Source organism: Pavona decussata, unplaced genomic scaffold (genome assembly GCF_977016875.1).
Source record: "Pavona decussata unplaced genomic scaffold, jaPavDecu1.1 SCAFFOLD_563, whole genome shotgun sequence".
NCBI lineage: Eukaryota > Metazoa > Cnidaria > Anthozoa > Scleractinia > Agariciidae > Pavona > Pavona decussata.
This window is the reverse complement of record NW_028145845.1, coordinates 248,145-271,328: the sequence shown is the minus strand read 5'-3', so window position 1 is coordinate 271,328 and position 23,184 is coordinate 248,145. Positions and strand designations below refer to the sequence as shown.

At 39.0% G+C, this 23,184-nt stretch overlaps 2 protein-coding genes across 3 annotated transcripts; one reads left to right on the top strand and one right to left on the bottom strand.

Moving 5' to 3' along the window:
- Positions 1 to 4,273: 4,273 nt before the first annotated feature.
- On the top strand, positions 4,274 to 7,134 carry LOC146449869 (uncharacterized). Its single transcript, XM_085101011.1, has 3 exons — positions 4,274 to 5,021; positions 5,857 to 6,403; positions 6,759 to 7,134. Exons 1-3 carry the CDS (start codon positions 4,321 to 4,323, stop codon positions 7,002 to 7,004), a joined length of 1,494 nt encoding a protein of 497 aa, XP_084957137.1. The 5' UTR covers positions 4,274 to 4,320; the 3' UTR covers positions 7,005 to 7,134.
- Positions 7,135 to 8,660: 1,526 nt separating this feature from the next.
- Positions 8,661 to 23,184, bottom strand: LOC146449868 (uncharacterized). Of its 2 annotated transcripts, XM_085100998.1 has the most exons (8): positions 22,597 to 23,182; positions 22,412 to 22,503; positions 21,678 to 21,762; positions 21,256 to 21,301; positions 11,583 to 11,699; positions 10,846 to 10,908; positions 9,628 to 10,554; positions 8,661 to 9,230 (listed from the first exon to the last, which is right to left on the bottom strand). In XM_085100998.1, the coding sequence occupies exons 1-8, from the start codon at positions 22,987 to 22,989 to the stop codon at positions 9,004 to 9,006; spliced, it is 1,950 nt and encodes a 649-aa protein (XP_084957124.1). In that variant the 5' UTR covers positions 22,990 to 23,182; the 3' UTR covers positions 8,661 to 9,003. The 2 variants fall into 2 exon arrangements, with proteins under 2 accessions (XP_084957124.1, XP_084957123.1); XM_085100997.1 differs by having other exon boundaries at positions 22,412 to 23,184.

Below are 23,184 nucleotides of genomic sequence, written 5' to 3'. Positions count from 1 at the left end.
CTGTTCTTCAATCATCTCCATTTAGAGGTTAGCAATAACTGCCGAAACCGGGGGTATGGTGAGGATAAGAGGGTTGTAATCCTCGAATTTTTAGTAATGGTGTCCGCTCTGTCCTTCAAACTTTCACAATTATAGGGTGACCCTATAATTTTGGACTAAAAGATTTTATTTTCCGGTACTCCTTTCTCTCTCTCTCTCTCTCTCTCTCTCTCTCTCTCTCTCTCTCTCTCTCTCTCTCTCTCTCTCTCTCTCTCTCTCTCTCTCTCTCTCTCTCTCTCTCTCTCTCTCTCTCTCTCTCTCTCTCTCTCTCTCTCTCTCTCTCTCTCTCTCTCTGTCTCTCTCTCTCTCTGTCTCTCTCTCTCTCTCTCTCTCTCTCTCTCTCTCTCTCTCTCTCTCTCTCTCTCTCTCTCTCTCTCTCTCTCTCTCTCTCTCTCTCTCTCTCTCTCTCTCTCTCTCTCTCTCTCTCTGTCTCTCTCTGTCTCTCTCTGTCTCTCTCTGTCTCTCTCTGTCTTTCTCTCTCCCCTCGTCTCTCTAAGCGACGCGTTGCGGCCACATTGGTTTCTCATGTCCGCCATTTTCCATAAATTCAAAGCATGAGCATCTAAAGTCAAAATGCTGTTTGGAGGCGGGGCGCTGACGCGTAGATTCTCCTTAGACAACCTCCTTCGTCCGCTGATCCGCCGGTACATTTCGCTAGCAAAACTCAAACCAAGCACAACAAACAGCCAGACCGCAAACCTTAGATTATACACTCGGTTTACCTCCAAACATGCACTTGCACTACGATCCACCACGGAACTACAGCCTTGAACTTCTGAACTTTTTATGTAAGACTGAATGTCAAAAAATCTTTACTTATACATTCCCCCCTTATGTCCAGAACTGCGCCTAACTCTAATTTTGGGTGCTTCATAAAAGACAGACCTTTTTGTCGTTTTCATATGACTTTATGTTTGACAGAATTATTTGTGTTTTAGTAAGAATTTAGGGTAGGGGACACTTTGCGATGTCTATCATACAGTTCATGAATCTCATTAGCGTGCATTTCTGGACATATTTCTTAGAACTGAGACAAAATTTAAAGGATTTGTATGGAGTCATCACGGCATAACAGAGCTAATATCTCGCTCGATCCCAAATTGCAATAAGATGCTAGTTTTTCGCAAGTAGACATTTTTCAATCCAATAATTTTAAATATTAAAATATTTGTGATGTCAAAACTTAGAGCTCTATTACAAGAATAAAATAAATGTGAAAAACATGTTTGAGGAAAAATTCAAATGGTTTTAGACATGAAATGAAATTGTCTTCGTCTTCCTTTTTCTATAGCCGCACACAACACACTGCAGCACCATATTTTTTTCCTTTACACAGAAACAACACTAAAACCTGCGAAAGCAGCGTTCTTGTGTTAAGTCACAGGTCCACTATCCCGGGTCTCCCGACCCGCGCGGTATTGTACCCAACCGGAAGTGAAGTTACACGTATTTGTCCGCCTCATACTAGGGGAAGAAAAATTGATAGGGAATTTTTTTTTCGGTTTTCCCACGAGAAGAACATCAAGCAAATAAAACAACTGTCATATACACTTTAAAGAGGCAATATAAACAATTTCAAAGATTTAATTTCAAGTCTAAAACCATATGAATTTTTCCCAAAATATGCTTTTTACTTTTATTTTTTTCTTGTAATTGTCATTGCAGAGAATGTATGAGTATAGATTTTTTTGACATGAAAAAGGTTCCGAATCGATCAAGCAAAAAAAAAAAATAAATAAATAAATAAATAAAAAAATCTGCCATATACAATTTCATGCTCAAGTCACAAAAACAGTGATTTAAGACTAGTATTGACCTCAATTATTATATAAACCGGATTTACCTTCATAGATTCTATTTAGTGTAGTTAAAACAAAACAAAAGGTGCCATTCGATTTAACCAAACGTAAACAATGCTATGAACCAATGAAAACTCAAGGCAAATGCATGAAAAGAATGTCTAGGGCGTGAAAATGTATGCGTAGAGTTCGCTTTTTCTTAGCTCTTGATTGATTGAGAAAATGGCGCGAATTAGCAATATAATGCTTCAATTTTCACAAAATCGAGCAACCGCTTTTTTTTTTTTTTAGCTTTTCTTTTCTTTCTTTTCTTTTTAAACTCGAAATAACGTCTATTGGATGAAATGAATGTTAGTCGTTTTACTTTTTCTTGATTCTGCGTAAGTGGAAGCCGTGGCAGGTGGATATTGCATTTTATTATATTTTTTTATAACAGTAGGAGTTGTCTTTGAAGCGATTATGTTCGCCGTTAATTATTACGTCAACAAATAGTGGACGTCTCACAGAGACTAAAAATAAGCTTTAAAGTTTTTGCTCGACGATCAGTGAGTTACAGTCAAACCGGATGTTCTTTTCCGCGTAACTTTGCAGACTTCCGTCGCGACATTGGTAATTTGATTGGCAGTTTGCTCCGAGCAATTTGCAATTGGCGCGTTCAATTTGCAACCGAGCTGGTCGAAGTGACAAGTGACAAGTGCTGCTACCTCACCGGCGACTTTAATTTGGACCTCCTGCGATACGCCGACCACGAACCCACTCAAGAATTTGTTGATTGTCTGTTTTCGCACATGTTTTTTCCTCTAATCGACAGACCAACTCGTATTACTGCACACTCGGCCACTTTAATTGACAACATATTCACAAATCATTTCTCACCTAGCGTTTTAAAAGGCATTGTCATAAGTGACATATCCGATCATTTACCAGTATTTGCCTATGTCTCTGATGACTCTTTTGTTCATGTTCATAAAATAATTGGCAACCGACCTGTGAGAAACTTCTCTACGGCAAATTTAAATAATTTCAAAACTCGCCTCTCTCAAGTCGATTGGACTGAACTTCTACATGATAAAGACCCCAATGATTCTTACAATAAATTCTTGTCCGAATATTCGCGGCTTTATAATTTATGTTTCCCATTGAAGCCTCATAAAGTTAAGAATTGTAAAACGCCTTATTCCCCATGGATAACCAAATCTTTATTAGCTTCTGTTCGAAAGAAAAACAAGCTGTATAGACAATTACTGAGATCACCTAATCCAACGAGGGAGTTACAATATAAGTCTTACAGAAACAAATTAACCCATCTCATTAGAATTGCCAAACGCCATTATTATGACCAAAGGTTTGCCTCGGCTAAAAATGACCTAAAGGAGACCTGGAAATTAATCAATGAAGTTATCAACAAGCGTAAATGTAGACCTCCTTTTCCTTCGTCATTTAGATCTGATGGTAGCATTCTTACCGACCCTGTAGAAATAGCAAATGGATTCTGTAATTATTTTGCTAACGTAGGACCTAATTTAGCAGCGAAAATACCTCCGGTGAACTCTTCTTTCCACTCTTTTTTGAATGATCAGTTCAATGAGTCTCTGATTTTGAAGCCGACGACTGTTGAAGAGCTGAATGGAATCTGTATGTCCATGAAGTCTGGGAAAGCCCCAGGATATGACGATATTTCTATGTATGTTATCAAAAACACTTTTGAAGTAGTATCGGAACCTCTTAAGAATATTATTAATTTATCCTTTTCCAAAGGAATATTCCCAGACAAGCTAAAACTTGCCAAAGTGATTCCTGTATTTAAAGGTGATGAACCGGATTTATTCACTAGTTACAGACCAATCTCACTACTTCCTAATTTTTCGAAATTCTTCGAAAAGGTCATGCACAATCGACTAGTAGATTTCGCAAATAGCCGTGATATCTTTTTGTTGTCTTTACTGGTCTTAAAGTCCCAACATATCTCCGAGGAGACCTCTCAGTATAAGCCCGGGGGTTTCTTGAGGTCTCCTCGCCACTTCTTACTTCTTTTACTATTATTATTTACTCTAAACTTATGTACTTGTAATCCTAGTCTATTATTCATTGTAACTTTCTATGTTTGTATGTCGTGGTGAATAAATAAATAAATAAATAAATAAATAAATAAATAAATAAATAAATAAATAAATAAATAAATAAATAAATGTTCTTCTGTATTGTATTATGCTCTTCTGTATTGGATTATGCTCTTCTGTATTGGATTTTGCTCTTCTGTATTGTGTTATGCTTTCCTGTATTGGATTATGCTCTTCTGTATTGGATTATGCACTTCTGTATTGTATTATGTTCTTCTGTATTGTATTATGCTCTTCTGTATTGGATTATGTTCTTCTGTGTTGAATTATGGTAAAGTGAATTATGCTTACGTCATATCCTTCATGGCACTCACTGAACAAAATTTGGACGACAGAGTGGGGAATGGGTCTAGTGTGTCAAAATGGCGGACCAGGAGGAGGGGAATTGTGTGGCAGCCAAAAATCACATTCGCAATGTTCTTTTTGACATTTTGAGACAGCTGGAGTCGGGAAATAGTTCCTCTGACACCTTGGATCACGTGCAATACCGAATAGATTGCCTGTATGAAATTATACTCAGGTGTTTTGATATTGGATTCGTTGACGAAAGAGTTGTCACCCTTGTGAGAGAAGCCCTTGACTGTTTCAAGTTGAATGACAATGATGTGATGTATAAAGCAGGAAAAGTGTTTACTGGCAGTTCTGGCAGACCCAGATATAATATTTCTAGAGAACAACTGGAATTCTTGGTTCAAAAGAGGTTCAGCACAGCTGAAATAGCTGTTCTTCTCGGCGTAGGTAAACGAACCGTTGAGAGGCGATTGGAGGAATTTCAGTTGTCCATTAGGACAACATATTCTGATATGTCCAATGAAGAACTAGATGCAGAAATTGGCAGTATATTAAGAAACTTTCCAAACACGGGATATAAGCGCATGACAGGATTTTTGCTTTCCCGCAATCTACGAATTCAGCAACAACGAATTCGCGAGGCAATGAGAAGGATTAATCCAGAAGGAACACTTTTGCGAGCTTTAGAATTGAACATTGTGCAAAGGAGAAAATATCAAGTCAGAAGTCCCTTGGCATTATGGCATATCGATGGCAATCACAAACTTGTCAGGTATGTTGCATGTTAATGCAAGGCTGCAGGGGGCTCCCTCCCATCCATGGGGAGACTAGTTGTACGTCTTATGGATTAATAATGCGGTTTTGGTACTTCTTAGGGTGTTCAGTTTCAAAAGGCGCCAAGTTATGGTGCCTTTTAGGTGATACATAAAATAGAACTTTATGGCAATGCTCTCTAAAACCTTGAACAACAGAAAGTGTAGAATAGATATTGGATTAAAATTACTTCAAGCCACACCCGCAAAACAAGATCTTGGTCCCTCTTACAGGTTAGATTATTGTTATCATTATAATAATTATCATCATCATCATCATCATTGTCGTTATTATTATAGAAGCAGCCCATCTAATAGACCAATTCCCATATATTAAAATTACTTATCTACTTGGTTCCGAGGCGTGGGGGAACAAAACAAAAGAAATAAAATGTTCCTCCCTGAACCTCGAAGTGATTTATTTTGTTTTAGTCCTCTAAGCCTCAGAGCCAAGTACAAATTTCAATATAAAAGAATTGGTCTATTAACCAAGTGCACCATTTACACACAAATTACATCAAGATCAACTCAGACAGTGTGACTGTCACACATTATATGTACATGTATATGATGCAAATTGTTCCATAAAGATCAAACATAAGCTGTAAATCAGACTGTATCAACATCAAACCAAGAATGATTTAAACACTGTACTCACTAGAGCTACGTTGTAAATTTTTGTTAGATTTATAGAATATTTACATGAAACGGGCAAGTATAATGTAGTTGCAGCAATAAGTGTTGGCATTTCACACAAATGAGTTTCTCATGGCATTTCGACCACATCTTTTGTAGATGGAGGTTTGTCATTCATGCTGGCATTGACGGTTTTTCAAGAATGATAGTGTTCTTAAGGTGCTCTACAAACAACAAGGCCTGTACTGTCTTTAACCTTTTCCAAGAAGCAGTTGGCAATTTTGGCCTTCCTTCACGTGTAAGGTCTGACAAAGGAGGAGAAAACATTGACATTGCTTGGTTTATGTTAAATCACCCACAGCGTGGGCCTGACAGGGGAAGTCATATTGCTGGGCGTAGCGTCCACAACCAGAGGATTGAGCGCCTATGGCGTGACCTATTTACTGGCTGCACCTATGTATTTTACCACTTGTTTTATCATATGGAAGAAGTTGGGATCCTGGAACCAGATAATGAAATGCACTTGGCAGCCCTACATTTTATCTTTCTACCTAGAATTAACCGCCATTTGCATACTTTTGAATCTGGGCATAACTGTGGTCCCATCAGCACTGAACAGAACAATTCCCCAGAGCAACTTTGGATAAGAGGCCTGTTGGCAGTCAGAAATGCGGACTTTAGAGTGGCACAAGAGTTCAGGGAAGAGGTAAATCAATATATTCAATGTGCTCAATCAGCCATTACAGTCAAACTTCAAAACGGGTAAGCACTAGAATATTTCTGGAATATTTCCTGTGTTGGAGAGAAAACCAATCAGATGCCATTTCTTGTGGTTCTATCTTGTCTACTTGTCCAAGTCAATTCAAAAGTAATCATGATTTTCGTAGTCTGACTTTAAGCTTGGGCTAGACCAAGTATGGGACTATGTAAACATGGGACTACAGACATAAGAAAAATCAATAAGGTAAAGGATTTTTTTAAATTAAGGAAATGTTATTCTAACTTGTCAAAGGACAGATTTCATTAATTCAGTGTAACTTGGATAATATTTTAATGGTTAGCAGGTAAATTGGGATGACTATGGTGTTGATTATGATGGACCAGCTCCATCTCGGCATTGGGATGGTGAAGAGCAAGTTGAAGTACCACATACAAGGGCAGTCTCCCATCTGTTGACCATTGAAGATTCTAGGGAACGTTTACTGAAAGGTAATCCTTTGGAACACTCAGATTTCCATGGTGTCGACCTGTATTTGGAAACAGTCGCCTTTCTTCTTGAGAAATGGAGTAATAGGAATTCTTCTTGATTTTTAGGGTTTTTGTTTAGTGAAACAGAGTCTTTGTAGAGTGATTTCTTCTCCTTTGCTTTACTGAGGTAACAGGGCAAGTGGACTGGTGGGCATGCATGTACAGTGTATTTAAAGTAACTTTTTTAGACTGTGAGTACTTCTTTTTTTTTTTTTTTTTTGAGCACGAGGAAATTGTGTCCGCAAGGAGGCACGGCATCTGGGTGACTAGGAGATCCTTCCCCTTTTGTGCGCCCCCCTGCCATGCGTCCCCTATTATCTGGGGGGATGAGGAGATGCACCCCCCCCCCCCCCATGTAGCATGTTTCTTTGTGGAGATTTCCTTGCATGCTGACATGTTTCAACCTCTCCACTATCCCTTAGAAAAAATAAACAATTACTTGTAGTCTAAACTTTTTGGGTGACATGAAATGCTTATGATTGGCTGTGATAATATTATATGAGTTACATGTATATTACTTGTCAGACTATTGCCTTGACCTTTCCTAAGTTGACATGAAATGCTGGGGTGATTCTAAGATCCCATGATGCAAAATGTACATGTATTTAAACACTGCAGCATGTTGATGATATAAAATTGTTAATTAATTATCCATGAAATTGGACAAACGAATAGAAAACTTAACTTTATTTGAGTTGTTCTTTAACCATGCTATCATACTGCTAACAAAAGTGTGCATTTTGTGCAGGAGAGGAATATTTAGTGTTTTCCAGTTAAATTTAAAATTGTAAAATGGAGTCAAAAACCATTTGTCATCCCTATATTTTGTTACTTGTATGATCCGCGAAAATGGAAAACAACTCTGTTAATATCTGATTACATAAAATTAATAAATCATTATCATTATAAACGCAACTTCATTATTCATGCTATTTCAGACTCTTGATGTGAAGTCAACTTTTGCTTGCTTACTTTTCTTACTTTCCACTTCCAAGTTCTAGTTCATAGCAATGGGAGTTCACACAGTTAATTGTCATTTAGAAGGTCAATTGTCAATGGAAATGGATAGATATATCAGGAAATGGTTGTCTCAGACAAAATGTAGAACATAGTGTTTGAGGGGTGAAACAGTGGTGGAAGGAACAATGCTATCCCAAATTTTGTCAACTCAATATTATTATAATAATCATTGAAAACAACAACATCTCAACTGCTTCAACAGTGGAATTAACAATAACATGACTTGATGCTATTAGCATAACCCAGTGACTGGCAGTTAGGTAAACTTGCCAACTGATTGGCTCAAGGGCAGTCAAACTTTTTCAATGGATAGCCCTGGGAGCATGGACACAGAAAATGCCAAAAATTAGCAATAAACTACTTTTACTGCATTTTAGTAGAATATGTCAGTCACTGAGTTATGCTATGCCATTTTTGTAACAAATAAACATTAGTTTGGGCAGAAAGCTAGTGATTGAATATAGCTCTACTAACATTTGCCAGACTTGTGAGTTACCATAAACAGCTAAATTATTTTCATGTTTTTCAAATGTGAAAAATGCAAGTTTGTCTATACAAACCATTGGATTTTTAACATTATCCAGTCACACTTGACAGCTCTGCCTTGTCTGGTACAAATTACAAGAAAATGTTACGTTGAAATTTATTTTGCACAAAACAGTAACAATTTTGTTATCATCCCATTGTTAAGCCCTCTCAATCACTCAGATTAAAATTTTTTATCCATATTACTGGACAGAACAAATTTACCATATTAATCTGCAAAGAAAACTTGTTGTGACAAAATAATGCGATAGCTTGCTTAGACAAACTTTTATGCTGTGAGCCTGAACAAATGGGAAAAAAGTTAGTCGCTCATGGTAGCTTGCAAATGGTAGTAATGGGAATACACATCCTTCCTGGTTAACAACAACATAACTAAGGTGGCCTGCATTAACAAGCAATAGGTCCACTAACTAGCTGTCCACTGGTACCCAGTTAAGTAATTTCTTCAACTTGCATTCACTGCACAAATTTTTCAACCCTATACAGTGATGATTAAGCTCTTCCATACCCTTTCCCTTGAACTCTTACAGTAGCATCAAACGCTGACTGAAATTTTTCATAAGTAGTATGACATGTTGGAATTTTGAGTGACCTGGTACAGGTGTCAGGATCTGGCAAGGAAAAATTTTTGCTGTCCTCAGGCAAGAATTGGATGTGTATTTTCTTTGGAATCAGTGGGGAGCCTGTGATAAATGACAACACTGACTTTATCCCAATTTCTGCAAGATAAAAACAATATGACGCTGGATCAAAATTACATTTGGTTTCTCCAGTATATACACTGAAAATGTTTTGCAAATCAAAAGCATTTGTTGGTCCATGTATCATTGAAATTATATTACAACAACCAAGTAAAAACGTTTTGAGTGGTAAGGCCAAAAAGACACTTTAACACACTTTTAACATGAAACATCTGTCTCAGGAAAAATGCGCATCAAAAGTTTCTTTTGTTTGGCACGTGCAAGGATTTGAGAACAAAAACTAAGCTTAAATACCGTAAAATTCCAATAATAAGCCCTTTTTGTTGAACTTATTTTAAGGGGCGCTCATTTTCTGAGGGGCTTATTATTTGAAGGAATTTTGCATTTCTTTTGTTTGGCACATGCACAGACATACCCTGTGGCTCTGTTCTCTTGCACACCTTTCCAAGGTAGTCCAGTAGGAACATATATGCAGTGTTGTTTCTGGTACTTGGTGTAGTGGTGGGATCTATAGCTACTCTCTTTAGCAACACATCAGCATCAATGGCAGCCTCGTTTACTGTGGGAAATACCAAAGAGGTTACAGTAGGATGGCAGTTTAGCAAGGTACTAAGCTGTAAAGCCTCAAGGCCTTTCCTCATTTCCTCCAATTCTCTAATTCTCTTGTGTACCACTTGATACACCATGATTTCATAAGCAACTTGTGCTACATTATGAACAGTCAACACTGCTGCACTTACGCCACTCTCACCCATCAGGTTCGTAACCATATCTTCGGAGTTCAAGGAAGTGATATCATCTTCATTTGATGTATCCATGCGCTGCAACACTCCACGTACATTTAGGTCTGGAACATCTTCTAAACAGGCAAGTTGTGAGGCTCGTTCAGCACAACCAGTTGACAGAAACTCTTTCACAGGCTTTGCTAAACCAGTAATCCACACTTGTCCATGGATGATGGCATGTGCCATAATTTCTCCAACCATTCTAAAGTACCCATGTAGGACCAGCTGTTGTGAGTGAAGTGGCAGTTTGTGATCATCGTCCCCTTCAAATAGTTGAGGATCTGAGGATGAAAGCACTGTTTCTGTAGCAAGTGTAAGAAACTCTTTCAAAGGTCCACCTACATCTGCTGCTTCCTCCTCATATTCTTCATCTTCTCCACTGCTGGAAACAACGTACACCACTGGGGGCCCTGAGAGCTTACCAGAGCTGTTCTTGTAAATTCTGCAAAGTTCCCGAATTGCCTTCTTTGATCGGTTAAAGGTGATTGCCATAGTTGGACCAGTAACTTTAACAACACTTTCTTTAAATGTCTTGAGAATGTCATCAGCAGGCATACCTTAAACAAGTGCAAGCAGTCATAAATGTATCCACATGTTTATCACTATCACTAGCACTTTCACTATCATTACCATTGTTGTTCTTGTTGTTCTACTTCTTACAATATTAATAATAATTTATGACTGACTGACTGACTGACTGACTTAAGCATAAATCATATCAGCAAAGGTTTGTGAATACATTCACAGGACAGGTAATCATTAACCCTGTTTCAACCCTCACTCTTGCTGAGAGGAGTCTTAATTAGGCAAGATTCCACCTGTCATAAACTATGACAAATAATACATACCTTCTGTTGCTTCAGATACTTTTTGGGACTGAAGCATCGGGGGAGGTTCCCAGTCGTCATCAACTATAGAAACAAACAAAATTGAATCATGCATCCTGATAAGAAATACAGCCTGTAACCTACCTCTAAGGATGGTACTCCTAACTGTAAGGATAGCAAGTAAAAGAAACAAATCACTCATGATCTCCAGGTAAGGTAATTGGTGGTCCAAGCTCGAAATGTTTTTAGGGATTGAGCAAAATAGCATCAACATGCCTATCCTTGGATGCCTTTGGCCTTTTTTTTTATTATACCATGAATGCCTCTTTTCCCTTCCTCCCCCCCCCCCCCCCCCCCGCCTACCCCAAGCCTTGAATATCCTACATATAAGAACTTAAAATTTTCCAGGTTAGGCTGAATAGGTTAATGTTGTGGTCCAATTCATCTTTGGTTAAAATTTTTTATTTCTTTTGTTTTTATGTATATAAATGTATGATAGTAAGTATAGGGCAAAGAGAAAGAAAACTTGAACCAATAATAAATTAAATGGCCAACCAAATAAGAAACTTTAACTAAATTCAAGGTTAACATAAATATTATAAAAATACAAGGAGTGTCAAAGGTTCTTAATTCAGTAGATTCATGTTCAATGGATTTTACTGTAGAATGTATATATTCTACATGTAACCGCATAATAGATCCCACTAACATGAAACCAGAACACAATATTATTACATGTACTTCATATTGGTACTGACCAGCTGTTTTGTTTACAAGAGTATCAATTGCATCTTCCACATTTAAGCTTACGTCCAGCACATTTGCAAGTGAAGCTTCAGTTTCACTTGGAAACATCTCCTTGAGCTTTGATATATCTTGTAAAGAAAGGTACAATGTAGATGTATACATATAGTGTTGTTTCAGAAAAAATCCAGATTCCATCCCCCCCCCCCCCCCCCAATAAAGGGTCATTGGGCGGTAATAATTCATTATTACAAGGAGGACGAGGAGGCTGTAAGAGCACTTCTGAACCAAAAATTGTCATTTGTAGAGGGTTGAGAAGGGAGTAGGAGTTCAACGCATTAAACCTCCATAGGGGTATGGATATTCTCGGAAACAACACGACAGTTCATGTTGTGGAAGATCTAGTTGCTCTTTACTGTGATTACATGTAAATGTCAAATGTGGTAACCCACGTCAAAATGGCCCATGGTTTGACAAACAGAGAAGGGTTAATTTACCAAGAGGTGACTAGCAAATGAAGGGCTGGGAGCATAACCGACTTATGTCGAGTTTCAGCCCGTTTTCCGAGTTTGCTCGGATTTGTCCGAATTTTTGCATGTGAACTTCAATTCGATTGAAAAACATTGTTCACTATTTTTTTCCGCCGATTTGTGTTTCATGTTAATGTCATTGGGAATTGTTACCATCTTCTAAAGAAAAATCGATAACATTATAGTCACTATGGATGACCAAAAGGACAATGCATTGAGTATTAATATTTGTATTAAAAAGGAACTTGTTGTCTTTGAACCACGGCACACGAAAGCGGTCTTTCTCGCGGGAGAAACGAAAAGAATTCTGTTACACTTTCATTTGATTGTTACAAACTACTATGTGCGTGACAGGAATGTAAGAAACGCACCTCAGATACAATACGTCATCAAAATGTCCGCACAGTTCTCGGCCACAGTTCTCACCACTAAAAAGTCATTTATACATGTTCGTTGGCAATGTTTTACCTTTGGCAGCGTGTAAATGCTTTGTTTATCATTAGATCGCCATGTTGAAATGCTTTCCTAAAGGTGTTTCACAGAGGAAATCTATTTTCCAACAGTTCTCACCCCATTACGTAAAAATAATTCAAAATTCAATTAGTTTCTTTATTGCGACATGGGCGAGAACTGTTGCCAAATTACTAAGACGCACTTTTGCTGTGATCAAAAGGGGTAGAATAGAGGGGCAACAAATCGGTTTTTCATTGAGAGAAAAGTTTATCTCGAAACAAGCCATTTCCTTTCCTGCAACACGATTTGAATAAGCGAGAACTGAGGGCGAGAACTGTTACGCGCTGAAAGAAAACAAGTTCTATGTCACGCACTGCGTGACTTACGGCCTTACTGGCTTTCAAGAGACCGGTCTTTGTATGAAATGCAGTTATTTTCCCTTACGGTTAAGTGAAAAGTTACAACCATGTTAATGAAATAATGTGACAATGTTGCTTGAAGTTCGTTATGCTACTAGTTGGTTTTATCGCCCCGAAAGGAAAACACAAAATTGGAACTAGCACTTTTTTGAAATCACGCGAAAGCTATTTGCGCCACACTGAACCTACGGCTAAAAAGAGTAACTTGCTTGACTTCGTTAATGCACAAAGCGAAAATATGCACCATAGGACTTGGTTGACCGAAAACCGTAACTTACATTCCAATGTTTCCACTTTCCAAATACGCACGGTTACCTTACAATAAGAACGCGCGGTCCGAGTCTTCTTAACCGACGAGCACGACGTGGACAACATCTCTAACAACATTAACCTTCCAAGCACGTTTACTAGTAAACAAGGAAACCACCACATTTCCCTTCCCCCCCCCCCCCCCCCCCCCTCTCCCCCAACTCAATGTTGTTTTCTGGGTCACGAACAGTCTCCTGGCAAGCATCACCTTCCAAATCAACATTGCATAAGGGGGAGGGGGGGGGGGGGGAGGGAGAAATAACTGTGGTAGAATTAAGAAGAAAGAAACAGTGAGTGAGTGGTTTCTACATCTGTTTTCGGTTGTCATTGCATAGGGGGAGGGAGTGGGAGAGAGAAGTAAAGTTCTGTGGTAGAATTACAAGAGAGAGAAACTGAGTAAGCAAGTGGTTTTTGCGCTGTTGGTGTTTGGTTTTCTCAAGGAGTTTTGTACACGATTGTAAAACCGCGAAATGTTTTCAAAACCAGGGAGAGCAAAAATTGGGACAAATGCAAGCGAAATCGTAAACTGGGCTAAAATTCGACATAAGGCGGTTATGCTCTCAGCTCTTCAATTTTATTATGAGCTATTCCCTACGGGGTTGCCCATATGAATACATGAATATAATATTCATATATTCAATTGAAGGGCTGGGAGCATAACCGACTTATGTCGAATTTCAGCCCATTTTCCGAGTTTGCTCGGATTTGTCCGAATTTTTGCATGTGAACTTCAATTCGATTGAAAAACATTGTTCACTATTTTTTTTCCGCCGATTTGTGTTTCATATTAATGTCATTGGGAATTGTTACCATCTTCTAAAGAAAAATCGATAACATTATAGTCACTATGGATGACCAAAAGGACAATGCATTGAGTATTAATATTTGTATTAAATAGGAACTTGTTGTCTTTGAACCACGGCACACGAAAGCGGTCTTTCTCGCGGGAGAAACGAAAAGAATTCTGTTACACTTTCATTTGATTGTTACAAACTACTATGTGCGTGACAGGAATGTAAGAAACGCACCTCAGATACAATACGTCATCAAAATGTCCGCACAGTTCTCGGCCACAGTTCTCACCACTAAAAAGTCATTTATACATGTTCGTTGGCAATGTTTTACCTTTGGCAGCGTGTAAATGCTTTGTTTATCATTAGATCGCCATGTTGAAATGCTTTCCTAAAGGTGTTTCACAGAGGAAATCTATTTTCCAACAGTTCTCACCCCATTACGTAAAAATAATTCAAAATTCAATTAGTTTCTTTATTGCGACATGGGCGAGAACTGTTGCCAAATTACTAAGACGCACTTTTGCTGTGATCAAAAGGGGTAGAATAGAGGGGCAACAAATCGGTTTTTCATTGAGAGAAAAGTTTATCTCGAAACAAGCCATTTCCTTTCCTGCAACACGATTTGAATAAGCGAGAACTGAGGGCGAGAACTGTTACGCGCTGAAAGAAAACAAGTTCTATGTCACGCACTGCGTGACTTACGGCCTTACTGGCTTTCAAGAGACCGGTCTTTGTATGAAATGCAGTTATTTTCCCTTACGGTTAAGTGAAAAGTTACAACCATGTTAATGAAATAATGTGACAATGTTGCTTGAAGTTCGTTATGCTACTAGTTGGTTTTATCGCCCCGAAAGGAAAACACAAAATTGGAACTAGCACTTTTTTGAAATCACGCGAAAGCTATTTGCGCCACACTTAACCTACGGCTAAAAAGAGTAACTTTCTTGACTTCGTTAATGCACAAAGCGAAAATATGCACCATAGGACTTGGTTGACCGAAAACCGTAACTTACATTCCAATGTTTCCACTTTCCAAATACGCACGGTTACCTTACAATAAGAACGCGCGGTCCGAGTCTTCTTAACCGACGAGCACGACGTGGACAACATCTCTAACAACATTAACCTTCCAAGCACGTTTACTAGTAAACAAGGAAACCACCACATTTCCATCCCCCCCCCCCCTCCCCCCCAACTCAATGTTGTTTTCTGGGTCACGAACAGTCTCCTGGCAAGCATCACCTTCCAAATCAACATTGCATAAGGGGGAGGGGGGGGGGGGGAGGGAGAAATAACTGTGGTAGAATTAAGAAGAAAGAAACAGTGAGTGAGTGGTTTCTACATCTGTTTTCGGTTGTCATTGCATAGGGGGAGGGAGTGGGAGAGAGAAGTAAAGTTCTGTGGTAGAATTACAAGAGAGAGAAACTGAGTAAGCAAGTGGTTTTTGCGCTGTTGGTGTTTGGTTTTCTCAAGGAGTTTTGTACACGATTGTAAAACCGCGAAATATTTTCAAAACCAGGGAGAGCAAAAATTGGGACAAATGCAAGCGAAATCGTAAACTGGGCTAAAATTCGACATAAGGCGGTTATGCTCTCAGCTCTTCAATTTTATTATGAGCTATTCCCTACGGGGTTGCCCATATGAATACATGAATATAATATTCATATATTCAATTGAAGGGCTGGGAGCATAACCGACTTATGTCGAATTTCAGCCCATTTTCCGAGTTTGCTCGGATTTGTCCGAATTTTTGCATGTGAACTTCAATTCGATTGAAAAACATTGTTCACTATTTTTTTTCCGCCGATTTGTGTTTCATATTAATGTCATTGGGAATTGTTACCATCTTCTAAAGAAAAATCGATAACATTATAGTCACTATGGATGACCAAAAGGACAATGCATTGAGTATTAATATTTGTATTAAATAGGAACTTGTTGTCTTTGAACCACGGCACACGAAAGCGGTCTTTCTCGCGGGAGAAACGAAAAGAATTCTGTTACACTTTCATTTGATTGTTACAAACTACTATGTGCGTGACAGGAATGTAAGAAACGCACCTCAGATACAATACGTCATCAAAATGTCCGCACAGTTCTCGGCCACAGTTCTCACCACTAAAAAGTCATTTATACATGTTCGTTGGCAATGTTTTACCTTTGGCAGCGTGTAAATGCTTTGTTTATCATTAGATCGCCATGTTGAAATGCTTTCCTAAAGGTGTTTCACAGAGGAAATCTATTTTCCAACAGTTCTCACCCCATTACGTAAAAATAATTCAAAATTCAATTAGTTTCTTTATTGCGACATGGGCGAGAACTGTTGCCAAATTACTAAGACGCACTTTTGCTGTGATCAAAAGGGGTAGAATAGAGGGGCAACAAATCGGTTTTTCATTGAGAGAAAAGTTTATCTCGAAACAAGCCATTTCCTTTCCTGCAACACGATTTGAATAAGCGAGAACTGAGGGCGAGAACTGTTACGCGCTGAAAGAAAACAAGTTCTATGTCACGCACTGCGTGACTTACGGCCTTACTGGCTTTCAAGAGACCGGTCTTTGTATGAAATGCAGTTATTTTCCCTTACGGTTAAGTGAAAAGTTACAACCATGTTAATGAAATAATGTGACAATGTTGCTTGAAGTTCGTTATGCTACTAGTTGGTTTTATCGCCCCGAAAGGAAAACACAAAATTGGAACTAGCACTTTTTTGAAATCACGCGAAAGCTATTTGCGCCACACTTAACCTACGGCTAAAAAGAGTAACTTTCTTGACTTCGTTAATGCACAAAGCGAAAATATGCACCATAGGACTTGGTTGACCGAAAACCGTAACTTACATTCCAATGTTTCCACTTTCCAAATACGCACGGTTACCTTACAATAAGAACGCGCGGTCCGAGTCTTCTTAACCGACGAGCACGACGTGGACAACATCTCTAACAACATTAACCTTCCAAGCACGTTTACTAGTAAACAAGGAAACCACCACATTTCCCTTCCCCCCCCCCCCCCCTCTCCCCCAACTCAATGTTGTTTTCTGGGTCACGAACAGTCTCCTGGCAAGCATCACCTTCCAAATCAACATTGCATAAGGGGGAGGGGGGGGGGGGGGGGAGGGAGAAATAACTGTGGTAGAATTAAGAAGAAAGAAACAGTGAGTGAGTGGTTTCTACATCTGTTTTCGGTTGTCATTGCATAGGGGGAGGGAGTGGGAGAGAGAAGTAAAGTTCTGTGGTAGAATTACAAGAGAGAGAAACTGAGTAAGCAAGTGGTTTTTGCGCTGTTGGTGTTTGGTTTTCTCAAGGAGTTTTGTACACGATTGTAAAACCGCGAAATGTTTTCAAAACCAGGGAGAGCAAAAATTGGGACAAATGCAAGCGAAATCGTAAACTGGGCTAAAATTCGACATAAGGCGGTTATGCTCTCAGCTCTTCAATTTTATTATGAGCTATTCCCTACGGGGTTGCCCATATGAATACATGAATATAATATTCATATATTCAATTGAAGGGCTGGGAGCATAACCGACTTATGTCGAATTTCAGCCCATTTTCCGAGTTTGCTCGGATTTGTCCGAATTTTTGCATGTGAACTTCAATTCGATTGAAAAACATTGTTCACTATTTTTTTTCCGCCGATTTGTGTTTCATATTAATGTCATTGGGAATTGTTACCATCTTCTAAAGAAAAATCGATAACATTATAGTCACTATGGATGACCAAAAGGACAATGCATTGAGTATTAATATTTGTATTAAATAGGAACTTGTTGTCTTTGAACCACGGCACACGAAAGCGGTCTTTCTCGCGGGAGAAACGAAAAGAATTCTGTTACACTTTCATTTGATTGTTACAAACTACTATGTGCGTGACAGGAATGTAAGAAACGCACCTCAGATACAATACGTCATCAAAATGTCCGCACAGTTCTCACCACTAAAAAGTCATTTATACATGTTCGTTGGCAATGTTTTACCTTTGGCAGCGTGTAAATGCTTTGTTTATCATTAGATCGCCATGTTGAAATGCTTTCCTAAAGGTGTTTCACAGAGGAAATCTATTTTCCAACAGTTCTCACCCCATTACGTAAAAATAATTCAAAATTCAATTAGTTTCTTTATTGCGACATGGGCGAGAACTGTTGCCAAATTACTAAGACGCACTTTTGCTGTGATCAAAAGGGGTAGAATAGAGGGGCAACAAATCGGTTTTTCATTGAGAGAAAAGTTTATCTCGAAACAAGCCATTTCCTTTCCTGCAACACGATTTGAATAAGCGAGAACTGAGGGCGAGAACTGTTACGCGCTGAAAGAAAACAAGTTCTATGTCACGCACTGCGTGACTTACGGCCTTACTGGCTTTCAAGAGACCGGTCTTTGTATGAAATGCAGTTATTTTCCCTTACGGTTAAGTGAAAAGTTACAACCATGTTAATGAAATAATGTGACAATGTTGCTTGAAGTTCGTTATGCTACTAGTTGGTTTTATCGCCCCGAAAGGAAAACACAAAATTGGAACTAGCACTTTTTTGAAATCACGCGAAAGCTATTTGCGCCACACTTAACCTACGGCTAAAAAGAGTAACTTTCTTGACTTCGTTAATGCACAAAGCGAAAATATGCACCATAGGACTTGGTTGACCGAAAACCGTAACTTACATTCCAATGTTTCCACTTTCCAAATACGCACGGTTACCTTACAATAAGAACGCGCGGTCCGAGTCTTCTTAACCGACGAGCACGACGTGGACAACATCTCTAACAACATTAACCTTCCAAGCACGTTTACTAGTAAACAAGGAAACCACCACATTTCCATCCCCCCCCCCCCTCCCCCCCAACTCAATGTTGTTTTCTGGGTCACGAACAGTCTCCTGGCAAGCATCACCTTCCAAATCAACATTGCATAAGGGGGAGGGGGGGGGGGGAGGGAGAAATAACTGTGGTAGAATTAAGAAGAAAGAAACAGTGAGTGAGTGGTTTCTACATCTGTTTTCGGTTGTCATTGCATAGGGGGAGGGAGTGGGAGAGAGAAGTAAAGTTCTGTGGTAGAATTACAAGAGAGAGAAACTGAGTAAGCAAGTGGTTTTTGCACTGTTGGTGTTTGGTTTTCTCAAGGAGTTTTGTACACGATTGTAAAACCGCGAAATGTTTTCAAAACCAGGGAGAGCAAAAATTGGGACAAATGCAAGCGAAATCGTAAACTGGGCTAAAATTCGACATAAGGCGGTTATGCTCTCAGCTCTTCAATTTTATTATGAGCTATTCCCTACGGGGTTGCCCATATGAATACATGAATATAATATTCATATATGAGCTATTCCCTACGGGGTTGCCCATATGAATACATGAATATAATATTCATATATTCAATTGAAGGGCTGGGAGCATAACCGACTTATGTCGAATTTCAGCCCGTTTTCCGAGTTTGCTCGGATTTGTCCGAATTTTTGCATGTGAACTTCAATTCGATTGAAAAACATTGTTCACTATTTTTTTTCCGCCGATTTGTGTTTCATATTAATGTCATTGGGAATTGTTACCATCTTCTAAAGAAAAATCGATAACATTATAGTCACTATGGATGACCAAAAGGACAATGCATTGAGTATTAATATTTGTATTAAATAGGAACTTGTTGTCTTTGAACCACGGCACACGAAAGCGGTCTTTCTCGCGGGAGAAACGAAAAGAATTCTGTTACACTTTCATTTGATTGTTACAAACTACTATGTGCGTGACAGGAATGTAAGAAACGCACCTCAGATACAATACGTCATCAAAATGTCCGCACAGTTCTCGGCCACAGTTCTCACCACTAAAAAGTCATTTATACATGTTCGTTGGCAATGTTTTACCTTTGGCAGCGTGTAAATGCTTTGTTTATCATTAGATCGCCATGTTGAAATGCTTTCCTAAAGGTGTTTCACAGAGGAAATCTATTTTCCAACAGTTCTCACCCCATTACGTAAAAATAATTCAAAATTCAATTAGTTTCTTTATTGCGACATGGGCGAGAACTGTTGCCAAATTACTAAGACGCACTTTTGCTGTGATCAAAAGGGGTAGAATAGAGGGGCAACAAATCGGTTTTTCATTGAGAGAAAAGTTTATCTCGAAACAAGCCATTTCCTTTCCTGCAACACGATTTGAATAAGCGAGAACTGAGGGCGAGAACTGTTACGCGCTGAAAGAAAACAAGTTCTATGTCACGCACTGCGTGACTTACGGCCTTACTGGCTTTCAAGAGACCGGTCTTTGTATGAAATGCAGTTATTTTCCCTTACGGTTAAGTGAAAAGTTACAACCATGTTAATGAAATAATGTGACAATGTTGCTTGAAGTTCGTTATGCTACTAGTTGGTTTTATCGCCCCGAAAGGAAAACACAAAATTGGAACTAGCACTTTTTTGAAATCACGCGAAAGCTATTTGCGCCACACTTAACCTACGGCTAAAAAGAGTAACTTTCTTGACTTCGTTAATGCACAAAGCGAAAATATGCACCATAGGACTTGGTTGACCGAAAACCGTAACTTACATTCCAATGTTTCCACTTTCCAAATACGCACGGTTACCTTACAATAAGAACGCGCGGTCCGAGTCTTCTTAACCGACGAGCACGACGTGGACAACATCTCTAACAACATTAACCTTCCAAGCACGTTTACTAGTAAACAAGGAAACCACCACATTTCCCTCCCCCCCCCCCCCCTCCCCCCCAACTCAATGTTGTTTTCTGGGTCACGAACAGTCTCCTGGCAAGCATCACCTTCCAAATTAACATTGCATAAGGGGGAGGGGGGGGGGAGGGAGAAATAACTGTGGTAGAATTAAGAAGAAAGAAACAGTGAGTGAGTGGTTTCTACATCTGTTTTCGGTTGTCATTGCATAGGGGGAGGGAGTGGGAGAGAGAAGTAAAGTTCTGTGGTAGAATAACAAGAGAGAGAAATAGTAAGCAAGTGGTTTTTGCGCTGTTGGTGTTTGGTTTTCTCAAGGAGTTTTGTACACGATTGTAAAAGCGCGAAATGTTTTCAAAACCAGGGAGAGCAAAAATTGGGACAAATGCAAGCGAAATCGTAAACTGGGCCTAAATTCGACATAAGGCGGTTATGCTCTCAGCTCTTCAAATAAGAAACGCATGTTGTTACAAATTAAATTTGCTGATAAAAATATGTTACCATTGCATTTACTTTCCTTTCCAGTAGTTTCTGTCTGTGATAAATTCTGTCGAGTAATAACAAATTTTCCTTTCAGAATTTCTACAATAATTGAAATTCACTGCACACAATGATTGCTTTTGTCAATATAATCTGACTGATAATGTGATAATCAATTATCAACAATAACACAATACAATAATTAGCAACTTACAGTGGTAATAACATATTTTTATTATAAAAATTAGAAATTATTACACCCTTGTTCACAGAGTACAGAGGAGTCACAGGAGCAAAGTTATAGATTGATTTTTAATACAATTAATTCTATATTATGTATTTTTCTATATGCATTAATGCCTTATTTTCAAGCATATCAAAATACCAGACCATAGAATATGAGCCCAAGAAAATAAATTTATACCATGTTCAAAAACACATACCCCACTGGAGACCAAACACTTTTCAATGCCAATTTCTTTTACATCTGCAGTTTCTTCTTCACTGAGGTTCTTGTTTGAAGAAGCTCTGAAATTGAACATAGCAATCATTTCTTTCTTTCTTTGTTTTTGAGGGGGGCAATAAATTTTATTACGAGAAATTGTGCATCAGTCAATTCCAGCTGTGCCCGTCTGCCCTCATGGGTAACTACTAAGCATTTGTGTACTTTGTTACTCCTGGGGGTCGCGCATTAGCCTACCCTGCAGCTACCCCAGGCTTTTGACACACACGTGGTTTCAGACTCGAAATTCAAACATGAGGATTTTATCAGAAAAGACCTGTAGTTTGTCACCAATTGACTTGTCTGCCAAGTGCTGAACAAAATTGTGGAGGTTTCTAAAGGTGAGTTTCATCAATTTTTTTTTTTTTTTTTTTGCATTTTCTCATTCGGCTTATCAAGGCACAACTTCAGATCAGGAACGATCAATGTTAATACGTATTTCCCATGAAAAAAGTATACAACAATATCCTGGGAGTGGGGCATTAGTCCTTTTCCTTCATCCACACACCCTGGAGTTTCCCTTCCAAAACAAAAAAATTATAATAACGGGGGGTTAGCCTTAGCTGGGAGGGGGGGGGGGGGGGGGAGGATTGGGGGATGGGTGTAACTGGATGACTGATCCATATGACTACTGAGCAGAAAATACCAAAGCACTAATCACCAAAATCAAGTTACCTCTGACAACTTTGTTGATGCTTTCTTATTTCAGTAGCAGGTATTTCCCAACAGCAGTTTATGCATTGCACTTTAGGGGCATTCTGTCCACTCTTCCATCGGTATAAAAAGAGAACAGAAATATAAATCACATTACAGTTGTCGTACATGTTACAAAAACGAATAACATCCTGAACAATACTTACCTCCAAACTGTTATCTGTATTTGATGAACATGGTGTCATATCCAAGTTGCATTGGATAGGTCTTAAAAATGCTATGGCCTGTCCAAGGCCTGCAATGTCTCGAAGGAAAGGAACAGAATAACCATTTGGTGGAGAATCGATCATTACCAGTTCATTTGACATTCCTCGTCGCAAAATTTCAAAACCGCCGCCAGTAGCTAGGTTAGGGTAGACTTCCTCAAGTTTACGCTTCAACTCAGTTGCATTAGCCTTCGAAGGAAAGCAAATTTTTCTCTTTCCCAAACCAGCTGCTTGTAGCTTCCATTTCATTTCTTTTGATGGAACTACTTCTTGTTGAGAATACGAAAGACACAGAAATTCATGTGTCCAGGTTTCACGAGGCTTAAAGAACATGGGTGCGTACTTCCCTTTCTTTCTTGGAGGAGCAGAAAACTGATTTCTGCTCTGTGGCGCTGGACGGCGGCTACTTCAGGCTACTTCCAGGGCTATCATCGTAACTGGCAAAAAGAGTTCGTAAATTTGACGTTATTCTCTCTGCCCTGTTAGGCCGGTTGTTAGTGCTTGCAGCATTGGAAAGTACTTCTGTAG

Bases quoted from the DNA above. Each gene is read 5' to 3' on its own strand.
- LOC146449869 (XM_085101011.1), top strand. From the start codon at position 4,321: ATGGCGGACCAGGAGGAGGGGAATTGTGTGGCAGCCAAAAATCACATT. The intron at 5,022-5,856 runs GTATGTTGCATG...CATCTTTTGTAG, and splicing joins GGCAATCACAAACTTGTCAG to ATGGAGGTTTGTCATTCATG. The intron at 6,404-6,758 runs GTAAATCAATAT...TTTAATGGTTAG, and splicing joins CACAAGAGTTCAGGGAAGAG to CAGGTAAATTGGGATGACTA.
- LOC146449868 (XM_085100997.1), bottom strand. From the start codon at position 22,989: ATGTTCTTTAAGCCTCGTGAAACCTGGACACATGAATTTCTGTGTCTT. The intron at 21,302-21,677 runs GTATGTGTTTTT...ATTACTCGACAG, and splicing joins AGTGTTTGGTCTCCAGTGGG to AATTTATCACAGACAGAAAC. The intron at 11,700-21,255 runs GTAACATATTTT...TTTCTTTACAAG, and splicing joins AAAGGAAAGTAAATGCAATG to ATATATCAAAGCTCAAGGAG.